The sequence below is a fragment of the Lagopus leucura genome, unplaced genomic scaffold (genome assembly GCF_019238085.1).
Source record: "Lagopus leucura isolate 7727_CA_CO unplaced genomic scaffold, USGS_WTPT01 Super-Scaffold_100009, whole genome shotgun sequence".
Lineage (NCBI taxonomy): Eukaryota > Metazoa > Chordata > Aves > Galliformes > Phasianidae > Lagopus > Lagopus leucura.
The window spans coordinates 697,375-712,485 of record NW_024962266.1 but is presented as its reverse complement, the minus strand read 5'-3'; the positions used below and the strand labels follow the sequence as shown (position 1 = coordinate 712,485).

At 39.1% G+C, this 15,111-nt stretch overlaps 1 protein-coding gene across 4 annotated transcripts in view; it reads right to left on the bottom strand.

Annotated features, from left to right (window-relative positions):
- The window catches only part of PLA2G4A (phospholipase A2 group IVA), a 75,322-nt gene that overhangs the window by 15,397 nt on the left and 44,814 nt on the right, over nucleotides 1-15,111 (bottom strand). For all 4 annotated transcript variants that reach the window (XM_042874130.1, XM_042874131.1, XM_042874132.1 and 1 more), the window contains 6 exons: nucleotides 12,449-12,585; nucleotides 8,147-8,369; nucleotides 5,820-5,934; nucleotides 3,136-3,273; nucleotides 2,713-2,805; nucleotides 443-514 (listed from right to left, as the gene is read on the bottom strand). In XM_042874130.1, coding sequence (XP_042730064.1) covers nucleotides 443-514; nucleotides 2,713-2,805; nucleotides 3,136-3,273; nucleotides 5,820-5,934; nucleotides 8,147-8,369; nucleotides 12,449-12,585 — 778 coding nt within the window. The remainder of the gene's footprint in view (nucleotides 1-442; nucleotides 515-2,712; nucleotides 2,806-3,135; nucleotides 3,274-5,819; nucleotides 5,935-8,146; nucleotides 8,370-12,448; nucleotides 12,586-15,111) is intronic.

Here is a 15,111-nt window from a genome sequence, read left to right as displayed (position 1 = left end):
GAGTAGTACTAGTTTGCTATGCTGATAACAATTCAAGCACGCCTCTGAGCTCCATTGCTTGCTGAACTTCAGGAGATCACTGGCTCAGAAAGTCTGATTTTTGGATGTACGTGAAAGTGCAGATCACTGTGAAGCCTTGCTGGGTGGATGCTAAGACTGAAGGCATGCAAGAGAGTCATTTAATCACTGACCTGAGCAGGAGACACAAGGTCAAGCCAAAGGCTTTCTGAGGGCTTTTGATCAAGACATCTTTGTTTTCCTGAGCCACTGGCTCCTTTAAAACCCTTCTGCTAAATAGTTAAGTTTTATCATTGTTATCACTTGCAAGAGGCTGATAAGACTAAGGAAAATGGGATTTGACAACATCCTTTAAATTTGAATATGTTACAAGAAAGCTGATGAAGAAAGTAAAGTATGAAATAAAATGTGTTGATTTCCTTACCTTTTGGATGCTGTGATTCATCTTCACTGTCTGAGCTGTCATTACTTACAAGGTGCTTTAGTCTAATATTTTCTGTTAAAGAAATACAAAATTACTTTGAACTACTACCGCTTAACTGTCAGGATAGCCAAGAATTTCAAACCAATTTGAGGCATAAAACTGTGATATTTTTCATAATAGAGAACACAGCTAAGAAATTTAATCTGTTATGGACATCTCTATGTTCAGAATCTGATCAGAATACATTGCCGTTAGCTTGCAATTTTTGCCAAGCTCCTGAAATAAGCAGATTAACCAAAAGGTTGGAAAAAAGAAAAGAAAAAAAAGCCAACAACAAAAGGAAAACCTAAAGCAGTACACACTATCTGCTATTGCATCACATTTGACACATCTCATTCAGCTGAAGTAAAATTCAGATGTATAGCTTCAATTGTCTCAGTAACTCCTAGCAAACTAGGAAGACAACAGGAGATCTCTTAATCCACTGCTAATATTCAAACAGAGGAACAATGCTGCAGCTCAGAGAGCACTGGGACACTGCTCTCAGAAGTAGGGTTTGGGTTTTGGGTGGTCCTGTGTGAAGCCAATGACTGAACTCTGTGATCTGTGGGGGTCACTTCCAACTTGGAATATTCTATCATCATATTCTATGATGGTACATTCATCTTTTAGGTTGTCATTTCCACCATATGCCATATTAAAGCAATGGTAATATCACTCTGTTATTTTACCTCAAGGTTAAAATCTATTTCCTGTAAGCATATAGACTGGAGAGAGATTTACCATAATGCCAACTGTAAAAAAAAAAATACAGCTTTATTAATCTCTGTAAAGAATAACAAATACAGATGACTACCATTGTTGCTTTTTTCTGAAGATATATGTAGCTATATAAAATCACATAACAAAACAAAAGAGCTCTTGTCATTATGGATTTTTCCTTAAATACTTTCTAATACTCAGGGATCCTCAATCACTATCCAAAAAACGCCAATAAAATACACACACATACCAAAGACAAACATGTACAAATTCTAAAGCCACGTCACACAAAACAGTTGAAAATTCAATATCAGTGATTAAAAAGGAAGATAACAAAAATAACAAATCCAGTTTTAGGACATTACATCATCTCTGTAAAGCAAACCTTAAGAAAAAGTGCTTGTTTGCTGCTGCTAAGTATGACTAACAGATTCTCTGTACAACCGTGGCTCTTCTGATGCCCGCTGGCATTTTGCCATACACTCTAGAGGTACTGAGATTTTACTGGGACATCTGCAGCTCTGGTAACAGATTGTGGTTCTCCTCTAATCAGTATTTTAACATCTTAGAGTACACTTTTTAAATTACATGTGAAATAAATACAGACGTTAGCCAGGGGTAGGAGATAACAATCTGTATCTCAACATCATAAGCAATTACATAAACCCTTCTAGTAGCAAATTCATTAACAGACACCCTCCTTGGTTGTTAACGCTCATGATATGTACGAGGTATATGAACCTGAAGGCACAGGTCCCATTTTCTTCCATAAAGAAGTACAGTATCAAACAGTTAAGTAACATCTATTAGAAGAGAGATACAGCTGAGGGGCTTAAGGATTTGGTTTTTAATCATCAACTTCATTCTAAAAAAAATGTCTATTGCTTTAGATAAATTTCCCTGTAATGCCTTCTTAAGGAAAAAAAGTGTTAAAAAGCTGTTTCCTTATCAACAGCATTCTCAAATAGCAGTCTAACCCAAGCAAACTACAATTCTTTTGTTACGCTTATTTTGCCATATGTACATTAGGAATGGAAACAGAATCACCAAATTATTAAGCGAAGGATCAGAAACCAGCAGCTGATTTCTGATTAGAAATAAGTAGTCTAACAATTCAGAAATGATAAAACTTATGTTTACTCGACTAATTTCTAGAGTAATGCAGCACTATGTCAAGAGATTATAAAAGCAACTATACAGCACTTGTCATCTTTCAATCTGTAAAAACTAGCATAAGAGTGGTAGAATCTTACACCTCTATGAAAATATTAGGTAGACATATGCATGTGATGTTCATCTGACACTGATCAGAAAAGAAAGTGAAAGTAAGAAAAGTTCTAGTTTTCTTTCCCTACCCTCTCTAGGATCCAGCAATGTCAGCAGTTCAAACTGCTTGCATTACACATCCTTACAGTCACTACCAACAATGTGCCATCTTTCTTCAGAGAGTCCACTGAATCTTGTTAGGAACTGTTCTGCTTAATGGTATAACTATTTACGAAAGTTACCTAGTTCTTCTTCCATGGTGGGACCTTTGTTTTGAGAATTGGAGACACCGAGCACTCTGTTAAATAATATAGAAAACGCGCTGCCCCAGACACCTGTAAAGTGAAAACAAAAAATGAATGGAGGCTGGTAGAAGAAGAAAAAAGAAATAATAAAAACAAAAGCCAACTACATACTACAATATTTAAGTAGTTGCTTTCATTCCGAACAGACTTGTGATTATGGAGCACATTATGTCAAACCCAGATTTACCAGAAACCCAAAGCTAGGAAATGACAATCCACATCTGTGAAATCTTCCAAATGTTTGTCTTCTCACCAACTACAATGGTACTTCTTGCTTTCCATATTTTGTGCTTGTTTTTATAAGCGTCTGTTAATGAACTATTAAAATTAGTTTCAAGTTTCCTTCCATCACGTACTTACCCATCAAGAAATGCAAAGGATTTTCACTGTATTTCTTCACCACTGTTCCCATAAAAAATTTGCTTCCAAACAAATCAGGAGACATAAAAGTGCCATACTTCGCCATACCGATTTCATACGGACTGAATTCCACCCAGTCTGCAAAATAAGAAATTTGCATCACAATCTCAATCTGAATAGAAACAGAGGATGTTCACACATAAATGCTGAGGCTCCCATCCAAGGCAACAAATATGAATTAAATTGGCTCTGAACCACCAGTAATGTCTCTTACATCGTGCAGATTTGAACATTTTGTTTGCAAATGAAGAACAGCTTTACGTCACAGCAAAGGAAGAATTGCCATTTCCATTCCCTCTTATTACAACAATATTTGGAGGAGAAATATAAGGTTGGAAGAACAAAAGGAAAAAAACAGCAAACACAAAATGTCATCTTGTTTTCATCTCTCAGTCCCATATGATTCCTTGTTACATAAAGCACCAATATGGATCTTAGTGCCAGGTTTCTTTTCCTTCACTGTGATCCCATCAAATATGCTATCCAAATTGTGGACTACAGCAACAAAGGCAAAAGAAAAATTATTTAACATGGCAAGAAAGACTGTGATGTTGTGAAGGATTATAGCAGAGGCATTAAGGTTACACCAAAAATGTTTTCTTAGAAATGCAACAAGGTAAGTCAAAGCTGAGAGGCACTTCAGAAAGTTACTAGTATCAAACTATGCTAATATTTTTTTAATATATACACTAACTTGACAAATAGAAGATTCATTCAAACACAAAGCAAAATATTCCAGAGCATTTTCTGACCTCAGAAGAAAATTCCAGACGTGATTTACATTCTACAGCTTATGTCTCTAGAAAATGTATTTTAGTTGATTTTGAACTACTGTTTTTGTACAAGTGGAACTGTTTCTATTAGAGAATTTCCTTCATCTTTGAGCAAAAGTAAATAAAAAATACCTTACATTTTCACTACTTTAGTCATCCGCTTTATCTTGCAGATTTTTAGTAGTGATCAATTTGGTCACTTATGTAATTATAGATTAGAAACAACCCTGAAGCAAAAAGTCAAAAGAAAGAGTTTTCAGAAATCCCCACAGATCACAGGATGCTATCCACTCATGCAGGTATTCAATGTTTCATTTGAAACAGCAAGAGGAAAGTTAACCATCTGTCCCCAAATGGAAAGATTTAATCATGACTGCTATGAGTTTCGTTTCGTGGGGCAATGCTTAACTACATGAGTCAAACATCCTACTTTCCAAATAAACCACCACAAATAAATTTTCAGTTATTAGAACAAAAGGAAATTCCTTTAAAGATCCAGTCCAGGAACTTAAAGCTATTTGCCTTTCATGTCACCAACAAGCTTTGGAAGGTAAGTATTTCAGAATCATGCTGGTAGAGAAACAAGTTAGAATTAGAATTAACTTAAATCTGTGATTGTCTGCTTTCATTTTTCTATTTGCACTAATGATGATGATTTCTGAAAACATACTCTATTCACAGAAATAAGGCAACTGTCTTAAAACCTTAGCTTCTTCTGCCATTCCTGAAGCTCCCTGAGACAATAGCCACTCAAATTGGTGTCCCAAGAGAGAAGTCTCACACTGAAAGACAGAGAGTGAGAATGGAACCTGATACCATGAGAAACACTTAGGTGTTTCTAGGAGTTTCCCTGTCAAGTGGGTTAGTTCCTCATCTGTGGCTTGTTCCAAAATGTACCAATGTCAGAAGTCCTCCACTCCTCTCTGGATATCACTGGATATCAGTATCTTTTTATCATTTAGGAAGATATCTTAATTAAAAAAAAAAAGTAATAAAAAGTAATTTAAGAAGCAGTCTTCAACTAGATCACTGTAATTATGTTCAGTTACAGCGATTACTGCAGTTCTGGGTACAGCCAGCGCTGCCAGGGTCAGGAGTTCTGGGAAAGCATGCAGAGCCTGGGGCATGAGGGCAATTATCAGCTGCAGGAAATCTTGCACCATCACTCCTCCAAGGAACGTTACCTGATGTAACTAATGTATCTCAACTCTGAAACAACATGAAAGATCTCACCTATGTCTATGCAGTTGATCTAAAATACACTCTATTTGTCTTTCTGATTTACTTGGTAATAGGGACAGGAAAAGATGCACCTTACAAGACAAGCAAAACCTCAGCTCCGGGCTATGCCATAAGGAATAGAAGTATTCAACATCTCTTCTCAAAGCTGCTTTGCTCTGATAGACTGTGTCCACACACTGACCCCAGCAACCAAGTACACACATAAGGACGTGCTCACTGATCCTTGCAGATTCTACTGTCAGATTCCCAGCAGCCACTGAGCACAAACATGTCTATTTCGTCAACATCTCTCCTAACAGTCAGAACTGTTATGATTATGTTTTGCTTTGGTACATTCTTTATCACAGGTTCCTATTCTTGTTTTAAACGAGAACTCTCTGTAGTCGGTTCATAGCACTGTGAATTCCTGATAAATTCAAAAGAATGTTTAATAAAATGCCAGGTTCTTACCTAGTCCTTGCCACAAGGAAAATGAAGTGCATTCAAGTAACACGACACAATTATTCTCAGAAGTTAGAAAAAAAAAAAACAAACAGGCTTTTCCTTTTTTTACTCATGCACTTCTCATTCCTTGTTACAAATGATTCCGCGGACAGATTGAAAACATACCTGCAAACATAAGCTCTGAGACATCTGGTTTGACGTGGAGACATGTAAAGAGTGGAAGAGCACACTGTGCTTCATTGACTTTCTCCTTCATGTCACTCAGAGTGGTGTCCATTCTCTGTGTGAAAAGAAAGAAGTTACATCCAAAGAGATCCTGTTACAGCCTGCTGATACTTTTGGAGACTACTCAATTTCTCTCGAAAATTGACAAAATAATTCCAATAAAACAGAAGAACTTGTAAAAGGAAACAATTTGGTTGAATGTCTTTTATCTGCACAACTCAGAATCACACAGAATCACAGAACAGCCCAAGTTGGAAGGGACCTCAAGGATGATGAATCTCCAACCCCCCTGCCACATGCAGGGCCACAAACCTCCACATTTCATACCAGCCCAGGATGCCCAGGGCCCCATCCAAGCTGGCCTTGAACACCTCCAGGGATGGACGGGGCATCCACAGCCTCTCTGGGCGGCTGTTCCAGCACCTCCCCGCTCTCTCTGTAAAGACCTTCCCTCTGACTTCCAACCTGAATCTTCCCTCCCTCAACTTAAAACCATTTCCCCTTGTCCTGCTGTTATCAACCCTTTCAAAGACTTGATAACTCAGGAGGAAAGGGATGGGCAAAGAGTTGATAGAAAGATGATACAAGCATGAGTTATATGAGAGCTACTCAGAAAATAATGCCTCCTATGTTATGCTGTTGGTCCATCACATCAGATGCAGATGTTGGTGGGATGGCAAAAGAGGTTGTACCTTCACACCAAAATCCTGTTACATGTTGTTGCTGTGTGACAGCTGGCAGCAGAGGGGCAGTCTGATAGAATAGTGCCTGACATGGATGTATGCATGAAGGAAAGGAGTGGAACTGAAAGCCTCCATGCAGAAAAAAATGGCATCCTCTGACATTCACTGACACTTGTGAACATTTAAGGAGGCCAATCAGTGAATGTGAGCACAGTGAGGTGGTGGTGACAGAGATGTGAAAGACAAGTCATGTTCCAGACAGCCATGCAGACTTTTACCATTGTGACACAGAGGCATCACTTTATCACTGGTAAAAATGCACAAGTAATAGTGGTGACATGCTGAAAAAGAGTGTTTTGTAGCTGAGAATTTTCTCTGTCAAACAGTGCCACTGTGCTCTTTGTATCTGTTGTAGATTCCTTGGAAATAAATAGGAGGCTTTACTTTCACTGCAGTCTATGCAGAATCTGAGATAACATAATCACAAAGGAAACAGTACTGTTGGTCAATGCAGGTTCTTCCCTGCTGATACTGCAAACCATTAAAGGAAAAACCTCTCATTCAGAACAGCCACTAACAATCATGTAATATTTTTCAGTCTGTGCTGCTCCTAAGAACTCAGGAAAAGCCAGGAGAAGCAAACGGACCACTAAGAGGCTAACTAAGGGCCCTGCATCTCCCCCATACCGAGACTGCAATCAAGAAAAGAACGAAGATAGGACTAGGACTTGATACCTGCAGAAAACCAAGAGCTTTATATTCTTTACTTACTGACAGCGTCAGGTTCAGATTTCAGCTAAACATCTGTGCATTTGCTTAACTCCTTAGCATACAGGGACTTCTAACCAGCCTCACAGGATCATCAACATTCCTTTGCTGTGTTGCCTGTTTTTCAGTATTTTAATGTTTAAAACTAACATATGTACTTATGAAATGAACATGTGCATTAAAAAGTCTGCGAATCTATTAACACATTTCAATCTTACGATAAGATCAAATTTAATTCTGCTTACTTGACTCATTTCAACTTGAAGTCTGTGACTGATTCAGTCAAATAGGATTTGTCAATAATAAAATACAACAGTATGAAACACTGCTATTGTGTCACTTCTCAGAAAAACAATTAGTATTAGAGATGTGGATCTGGTCTTTCACATTGAAAATAATATTTTGTTAAGTAACTGCTGCTTCTCTCCTAGCAGAACGTGTGTAAAGATGTTGCAACATTGCATAACTGTTTGTTGAAAATGCTTGAGCAGCAACTTCTATGGATGATATGCACGCTAAGAGCATGCTGCAATTATCCAGCACTTGAGTTCATTTTCACTGCACATGAATGTATGTTCTCCTAGCTCTTAATGAAACGAGAACCATTCCAATCATACCCCAGAGCACAGAAAGCATTTTACAAGCTTCTTATCCAGTATCTGTTCAGCAGTCACTTCGAATATTCCTATTGCTAAATACGCTTTGCAAAAAGTTATCAAGGTAATTTAAAACAAACAAACAAACAAAACAAAACAGCAACAGATCAAACAAGCAATAGTTTCACAGCTTTAATATTCATTAAAAAAATGCACTCACGTTATGAATAAGCGTTTCACCTATAAGCATTCCAAAGATATCAGTAAAGGTGACTGGCTGCCCTGAGCTTTTTTTATTCCACAATGCTTCAATGTAGCGTTTGACTTTCTGAGGAGTGAGCAGCAGAAGCGGGTTGTGACTGACGGAGTTCATCAATTCTTGATTAATCTCCTTTGGTCCTTTTTCTGGAAAATCCGGGTGTGAATACAAAGTTGACATGTACCTGCAATGGAAAACAGGCTCTCTCAGTGCCAAAGCCTTGTTCACTTGCTGATTACTTTACTCACTGTAAATCTTTTTTTTTTTTTTCCCCGAAGTATAGAAAGCTACAGAATTTGTTGTAAGTGGAAACACACAAGCAAGTACTCAACAAACACTTCCATGGTATTTATGATGTAAAATTCTAATGTGTTTATCATTTACCTGCTTAAGGGATAGTGGACAGAATTGCAGAAGGCAGAAAAACAGGAGGACTGGATATTCTATGGGTATATACAGATTCAAAAAACCCTAAAATATACCAGTGTGCTAGCATACTTTCCAGGACATAGATGTTTTCATAATAGGATGAAGCATAATAACTACAACCTGTGCAGGGATTTAACTGGGGATTTAGTAAAGGCCTATCGGGCAAACTGTAATTTTGTCGTTGAGTAACTCTGGAAACTGAGGTTTTGTTTACTCAAAACAAAATTTAGATTCAGATGTAGACAACTGTGGTTTTCGCTTGGCTGGCTCAATTAAAACTATGGTTAAAGACTCTAGATATGCCATCCAAACCTAGTAGAGGCTCCTTTCACTATTATTTATTCAATTAGCTGGCTTATATATACATACCATGCTTCACGCATAATTCTGCATAGCAGTTTCACACACACTGTGTAATCTTGGCCCTGAGGTCACTACTCTGCAATTTAGTTGACGGCATGATGAACTTCGTCACATGCGAGATGTAAGAACTTGATTCACTAAGCCCCTGTGCAGTCTCTAAAGCTCAGCGTGCACGTCAGCCTGTGGGTGGAACAAATACAGCAGCAAGCTTCCATCCAAGCAGAGAAAGGAAAACACAGGATGAAGAATTCAGCACAAGGTTGAAGCAAGAAGACAGATGAAACAGTCAAGTAGGTAAATGCATTGCTCCAAGGTTTGGCACGCATCTGAGTAAACAAGCGAAAACCTGACACTCCGTCTAGGAAAGGGATACTCCACCCTTCAAAAAATAAAGAAAAGAGCATTATTGCAAACTATCAGAATGCATGGAAAAAAAAAGAATAGGAAGTGTGCCAAAGTGTCAATTTATTTATTCATCAAGTGAGAAAATTCTGAATAGGTAACATCACAAAGACAGCAAAAGCAAATTTGTTTAAATACAACTGTTTTCAAACATGGTTCTGACTGAATCAGTTCAGATAATCCTGCTATTTTAAAACATGCTCTATAGGTTTATATTAGGTGACTCTGTATTCACACCTGGGTTTTCTGGAGAAAGGACTGCACACCCAGCTGACATCTTTTCAAAACACGGACTACCTATTACTCCCTAGAAACACACTAACAAGCCTTCACATTATGCCACACAATTCAACTGCTCGTCATACAGTCAAAGCAGACCTTCCCCTTTTGCTGCAAATTGGAAAAGGTACATCCAGATCACTTAACAGAGAGCAGTAATCTGCCGCACCAACCAGAAAATCCAGCAGAAACATGTTCCAGGGTGCCAGCCTCTTACAGTGAAATCTGAATCACAAATTCTTATTTTTAATTCAGAGTCTGTTCTGGCATTTAAAAAGGTTCAGAAGCTTCCTGTATAGTATGGGAGTGGGATCAAGCTTCAACCCAAAACTGAAAATAATTGAAAAAAATAACAAGAAATAGAACAGACTATTAACTATTTCAAATAGCAACTTCAAGAGTGTTTCCTTAGAACGTGTAACCAAAATTCATGTACTTGCTTAGAGTTAGACAAGTGGATAATCACAGAGTCACCAAGGTTGGAAAAGACCTACAAGATCATCCAGTCCAACCATTCACCCATCACCGACAGTTCTCACTAAACCACGTCCCTCAACACCAAGTCCAAACGTTCTTTGAATACCACCAGGCTCGGTGACTCCACCACCTCCCTGTGCATCCCATTCCACTGCCTGACCACTCTTTCAGAGTAGTATTTCCTAACATCCAGCCTAAATCTCCCCTGGGGCAGCTTGAAGCCATTTCCTCTAGTTCTATCGCTGTTACACAAGCGAAGAGGCCAACCCCCAGCTCACCACAACCTCCCTTCAGGTAGTTACAGAGAACAGTGAGGTCTCCCCTGAGCCTCCTCTTCAAAACTCATCTCAGGTACATCTCCCACTATTCCAAAAATAGCCATTTTCCCTCAGTCTTAAAGAAACAACTAAACATTCATACCATCCCGTGATTTACACTGGAACTTTGAGGCCTCTAGTCCAAGGTTCTGCTCAATGCAGAGCCAGCTGAAAAGTCAGATCAAGTTGCTCAGGGCTTTGTTCAGTCAAGTTCTCCTTCCACAGCAAGCATTCAGACAACCTGAGTCAGACATCCTATCCAGCCCAGTCAAGTAATGATGGAGCAATTCATTCCAGTGCTTGACCATTCTCACTGCAAAACAATTTTCCTAATAACTAACCAAATTTCTCTTGCTGTAATTTACAGCCATTACTCCTTGTCCCTTGTATATCTATCTCCAAAGAGCCTGTTTTCTTTACCCATTAGGTTCCTGAAAACAGCAACAAGACCTCCCCATACCACTACCTTTGCCTTCCCTCCTCAAGTCTGAAAAAATCCATCCACCTCAGCTTTCCAAGAACTCTACTCCCCTAATTGCGTAGGCGGTACTGTGGTAGAATTCATTTAACCTGTGGACAGACCTATCCATCAGACCTAAACTGATTCAGGTTCAGTTCCAGTATTCAAAGTGGTACATACAAAAAGAACCAGTTATGTTAAAATCATTTATTGCGACATTTGGGATATTTCCTTGAAAAGTTCAAAATTTTCTTAAGATGCAACATCCTCTACTGCAAACTGACCAGCTGACATTAAAACTGAGTTTTAGTTAGACAATAAAAAAAGCAGTTTTCACTTAACAAAGAAAATGTAGCGCTAAGGAGGCCAAACAGTTAAGAAATTTAGCTTGTATTTGCCAGATGTCTTTGGCTGATGCAAATTACATCATTTCATTTAAGAAATGTAAAAACAAATAGTTTCAACATTTGTAATAAGTGTAATTTGGGATAACTTTTATAAAAGCCAAGAAGACAAAAGGCTGCAAATTCATAACACTGGTCAGGGAGAATAGCAACCCTCCTTTTCAGAAGATTGATCAAAGCAGAAGTAACACCAGGGTTCAAATTATTCTGCTGCCTACAAAGCCCTGAGCCTATAACATCCAGAGAGTGCCTTTCATACCGTTATCAATCTGATTTTCTCCTGTTACTGGCATGAAGTATTCACTGAGTCACAAGGACATCACAGCTACCTGATGAGGGCATTCTCAAGTTAAGACATCTTGGAAGATCTTTTCTCCCATCTGAATGACGTATTGCTTTAACAAACAACAACAACAACAAAAGAAAACCATATTTCCTGATACAACGCAATCAGTATCACCTGCAGCATGGCAAACTGTATCCTCTCCTAAAAGCTGAAATACATCTGCTCCAATTTCCTCATGCTAAAAAATGATTCCCAATTAGGCCCTGGACATCACCAGTAACCACTATGAAAGAGAGTAGTGAGTCTAAAAATGGAGCAGACCTTTCAATGATTTCGAGAATTGCTGAGAAGTGCCCCAAGAGGATATTATCCACTTGGGGTTGAATGAGTCTTCATCTTCAGACTGAAGATTTTTATTTTTTTTCATTTAATTAGAGAAAGAAAACAGAAAAGAAAATAGTTGGATTTATATCAACAGCATGATTTTTTTTTGTTCACCCATCAGGATGAAAAAAAATCAGTTACATAGCTTTAATATATTCAGCATTGACGACAGACAGAGAAATGTGGGTGTACATGTGTAGCACTTCTTTTCATCTGTTGCTGCTAGCAAAGCTCTCAGGAAGACCACCTGGAGACCAAGCTGTCTTTACCCTTCCAGGCATTCTGGAACACATCCTCTAGCAGATCTGCTCTACTGACACGCTGACCTGTAAGACAATTGGCTCTGTGAGCCTCTTACCTGCTGATAGCAATGATTTGATGTGAATAACAGCCTTAGAAATAAGTTCACTTTCATGAAAATTTGTTCTCAAACTTCCTGAGGAAAAAAGAAAAATCTCTTACCACGTGGATCCAGAAAGACCAGCGACGTAAGTTGCACAGTCTAAAACTCCTGATTCATAAAGCGCTTTCATGACTCCAGCAAACCCAACCATGGCACGAAATCCACCTCCTGAACCCAGTACTGCTATCACTGGTACCTGCGAGAGATTAAAAGAACAGTCTGTCATCACATCAGCTCGGTTACAGACTTAAGTAGTAAATAAATGTTATTCACTAATCACCAGCCAAACATATTAACTGTGTAATTAGTAAAGTCACCACGCAGTAAACCTCACAGCAGACACAAGACCTACACTGATCTGTGTGTAACAAGTTCTAACAAGACAAACAAAAGGTATTTTGCAGCTTCTTAGTGGCACATGTGTAAGAGAGTGGAAAATAACTTTAAAGCGCTCTGAGATATGACATTTAAATAGCAAGAGTGCCATGAATGCACCATGAGGTTAAGTGTCTACCTTAGCATCACCAGGCCCAGGAGTGATGTACATCTTCTGCATATCACTTGCATTGTCTTTCAGCTTCACTAAGAGCTGTACAGCAGAAATACTTACAGACTGCAGCATGGGACCACAAGGAAGAGCAACCAGGAATCAACCAGCAGCAAAAGATTCAAAGTTCTGCCACGGTGAAAACCTCGTGCAAGGGCAGATTTCCTTTCACCTTCCTATTTATCTGGTACCAAGGGATTACTGGTAACCAGGAGGCGCAAATGAAAGGCACCATCTGGTATGAAGGGATGTAAAAGGAGGCTACTTGGGCCTACCAAGGTGAGCAAGAAGACACAACTGGCGTAACACAAGGGTAGGAAGGAAGCATGAGCTTCCAGAATAGGCAGTAGTAAACTTGCTACTTCGAGTGGTGAGGGAAATCCCTCCCACCACCTCCAGCTCTTTGCCTTAGTTCAGAGCTCTAGTGACAGAGAGGGATGAACAAATGCAGTCAGGGAGGATTTTGAACTGGCTGCTCTCTAAGAAACAAGATGACAAGGTGACAAGCAGCTGGCTATTCCCTACTCTTTGGGACACAGGCCAACCTGACAGTCAGACCAGCTCGTACAGGGAGGTCTGCTGCTCATTCAGACTCTGGATCCAGGACAGCACGCAGAGAAGGCTGAGTCTCATTTGGCCTTCCAGTTTCTCACCTCTCACCCATGTGGCATTACTGATACAGATGAAGATGAGAAGGGTTTGACTCCACTTTAAAGAGGAGTAAGGGGCACAAGTCCCCAAGCCTGTAGCCTGTGGCCTTGATCTTTTCAGTCTGGAAGAGGAATAGCTCCGGCTGATCTTGTCATGCACAGGTGGTATCACCAGGAGACTCTTGTCAAGATTGTGAAGCCTTGACGATGAAAATGGTCCACTGGGAAAATAAATTATCCTCTTAACCAACAGAGGGAGGAATATTTCCCTGAACAAATTTTCATCAGGATTAAACCAAAGACTTACCCTTGGGGAGCTTCTGGGTCAAGATAAGAGATGTTGGGGCAGTCTGATTTGGACTGGTGAATCAACTGGATCAAGGGAGTAAGGCTTTCTCTAAAAAAAAACCCAGAAGTCTCCTAGTCTGGCTGTGATCAAAGAATAACACTTTGCAAACCATCAAAGAAGTCTGTAGACTTCAAAGCCTACTGCAAATGCTAGAGGACCGACTGGTAACGCTGTACTGCAGCTGCTGCTCAGTAAAGCACCAGGGGCAAAGGTGGCACTGGGAGCAGCTTAGACTGTAGGCATTGTGAGTGACTGAGCTGAGAACCAGGTCAAGGTTGCAGAGATGAACACCGCAGTAGGACTCTGGTAGGACTGAGACCCATGACACAGAATGCCCCTGATTTTCTCTGCTGACAGTTGACTGAGTGTTGACAAATGTATTCCATCCAAGCACAACTGAACTAGCTGATCTTGAGAGGTTCCTTCCAAACAGTAACTCTGTAGTTGTTGTATCTTAGTTCTTATTCATTACTTGCTGACAGAGTGCAACATTATCACTGTGCAGAATTCTTAATTTTAGGTTCCTTATTGGCATGGAAGGTGTCTGATTTTTCTGATTTCTTGGGTCAAGCAGTAAAATATGTACGCATAGTGAAAGTCAAACACTACTATTATGAGCCTCCTTCACTAATACAGACTCAAAATACAATCAGTAGAGCTACAGACCACCTGAATAAACCAAGGTAGGTTTTGGCAACAGTAAGCTGTGGACCCACAATATCCTGTTACTTAGAACACTAATTGCCCAATATCTTAATAATCAGAATTTATTTGAAGAAGCCTCCACTTTTAGCAAGAATTCTTAATAAAAATATACTCCAAGTTTCTTTTGACTGTTGGTTCTGATTTTGTATAAGCCAGGAAATAAACAAAACAGAAAAGGCATTAAATGCAGATATTCAGTAACTTCTTAGTCACAAAGCCACAGAAATTTTTGAAGCAATCCAAAGACCAGCTCTAATCCAAATGAAGTGACAGAGCCAAAGGCAGGAAGAGTTACTAATAAAAACCAAAAGACAAGCAAATAATATTTTGGTTAGGAGATTAAATTAATCCACATTTGATAACAATAATTTAAAAAAAAAAAGGAAAAGAAGATATTGCTACACAGCATGAAGCCAGTCTCAAATTTAACCAACCTTACAAAAGCTACTGGTGAAATAAGGAGAATTTATA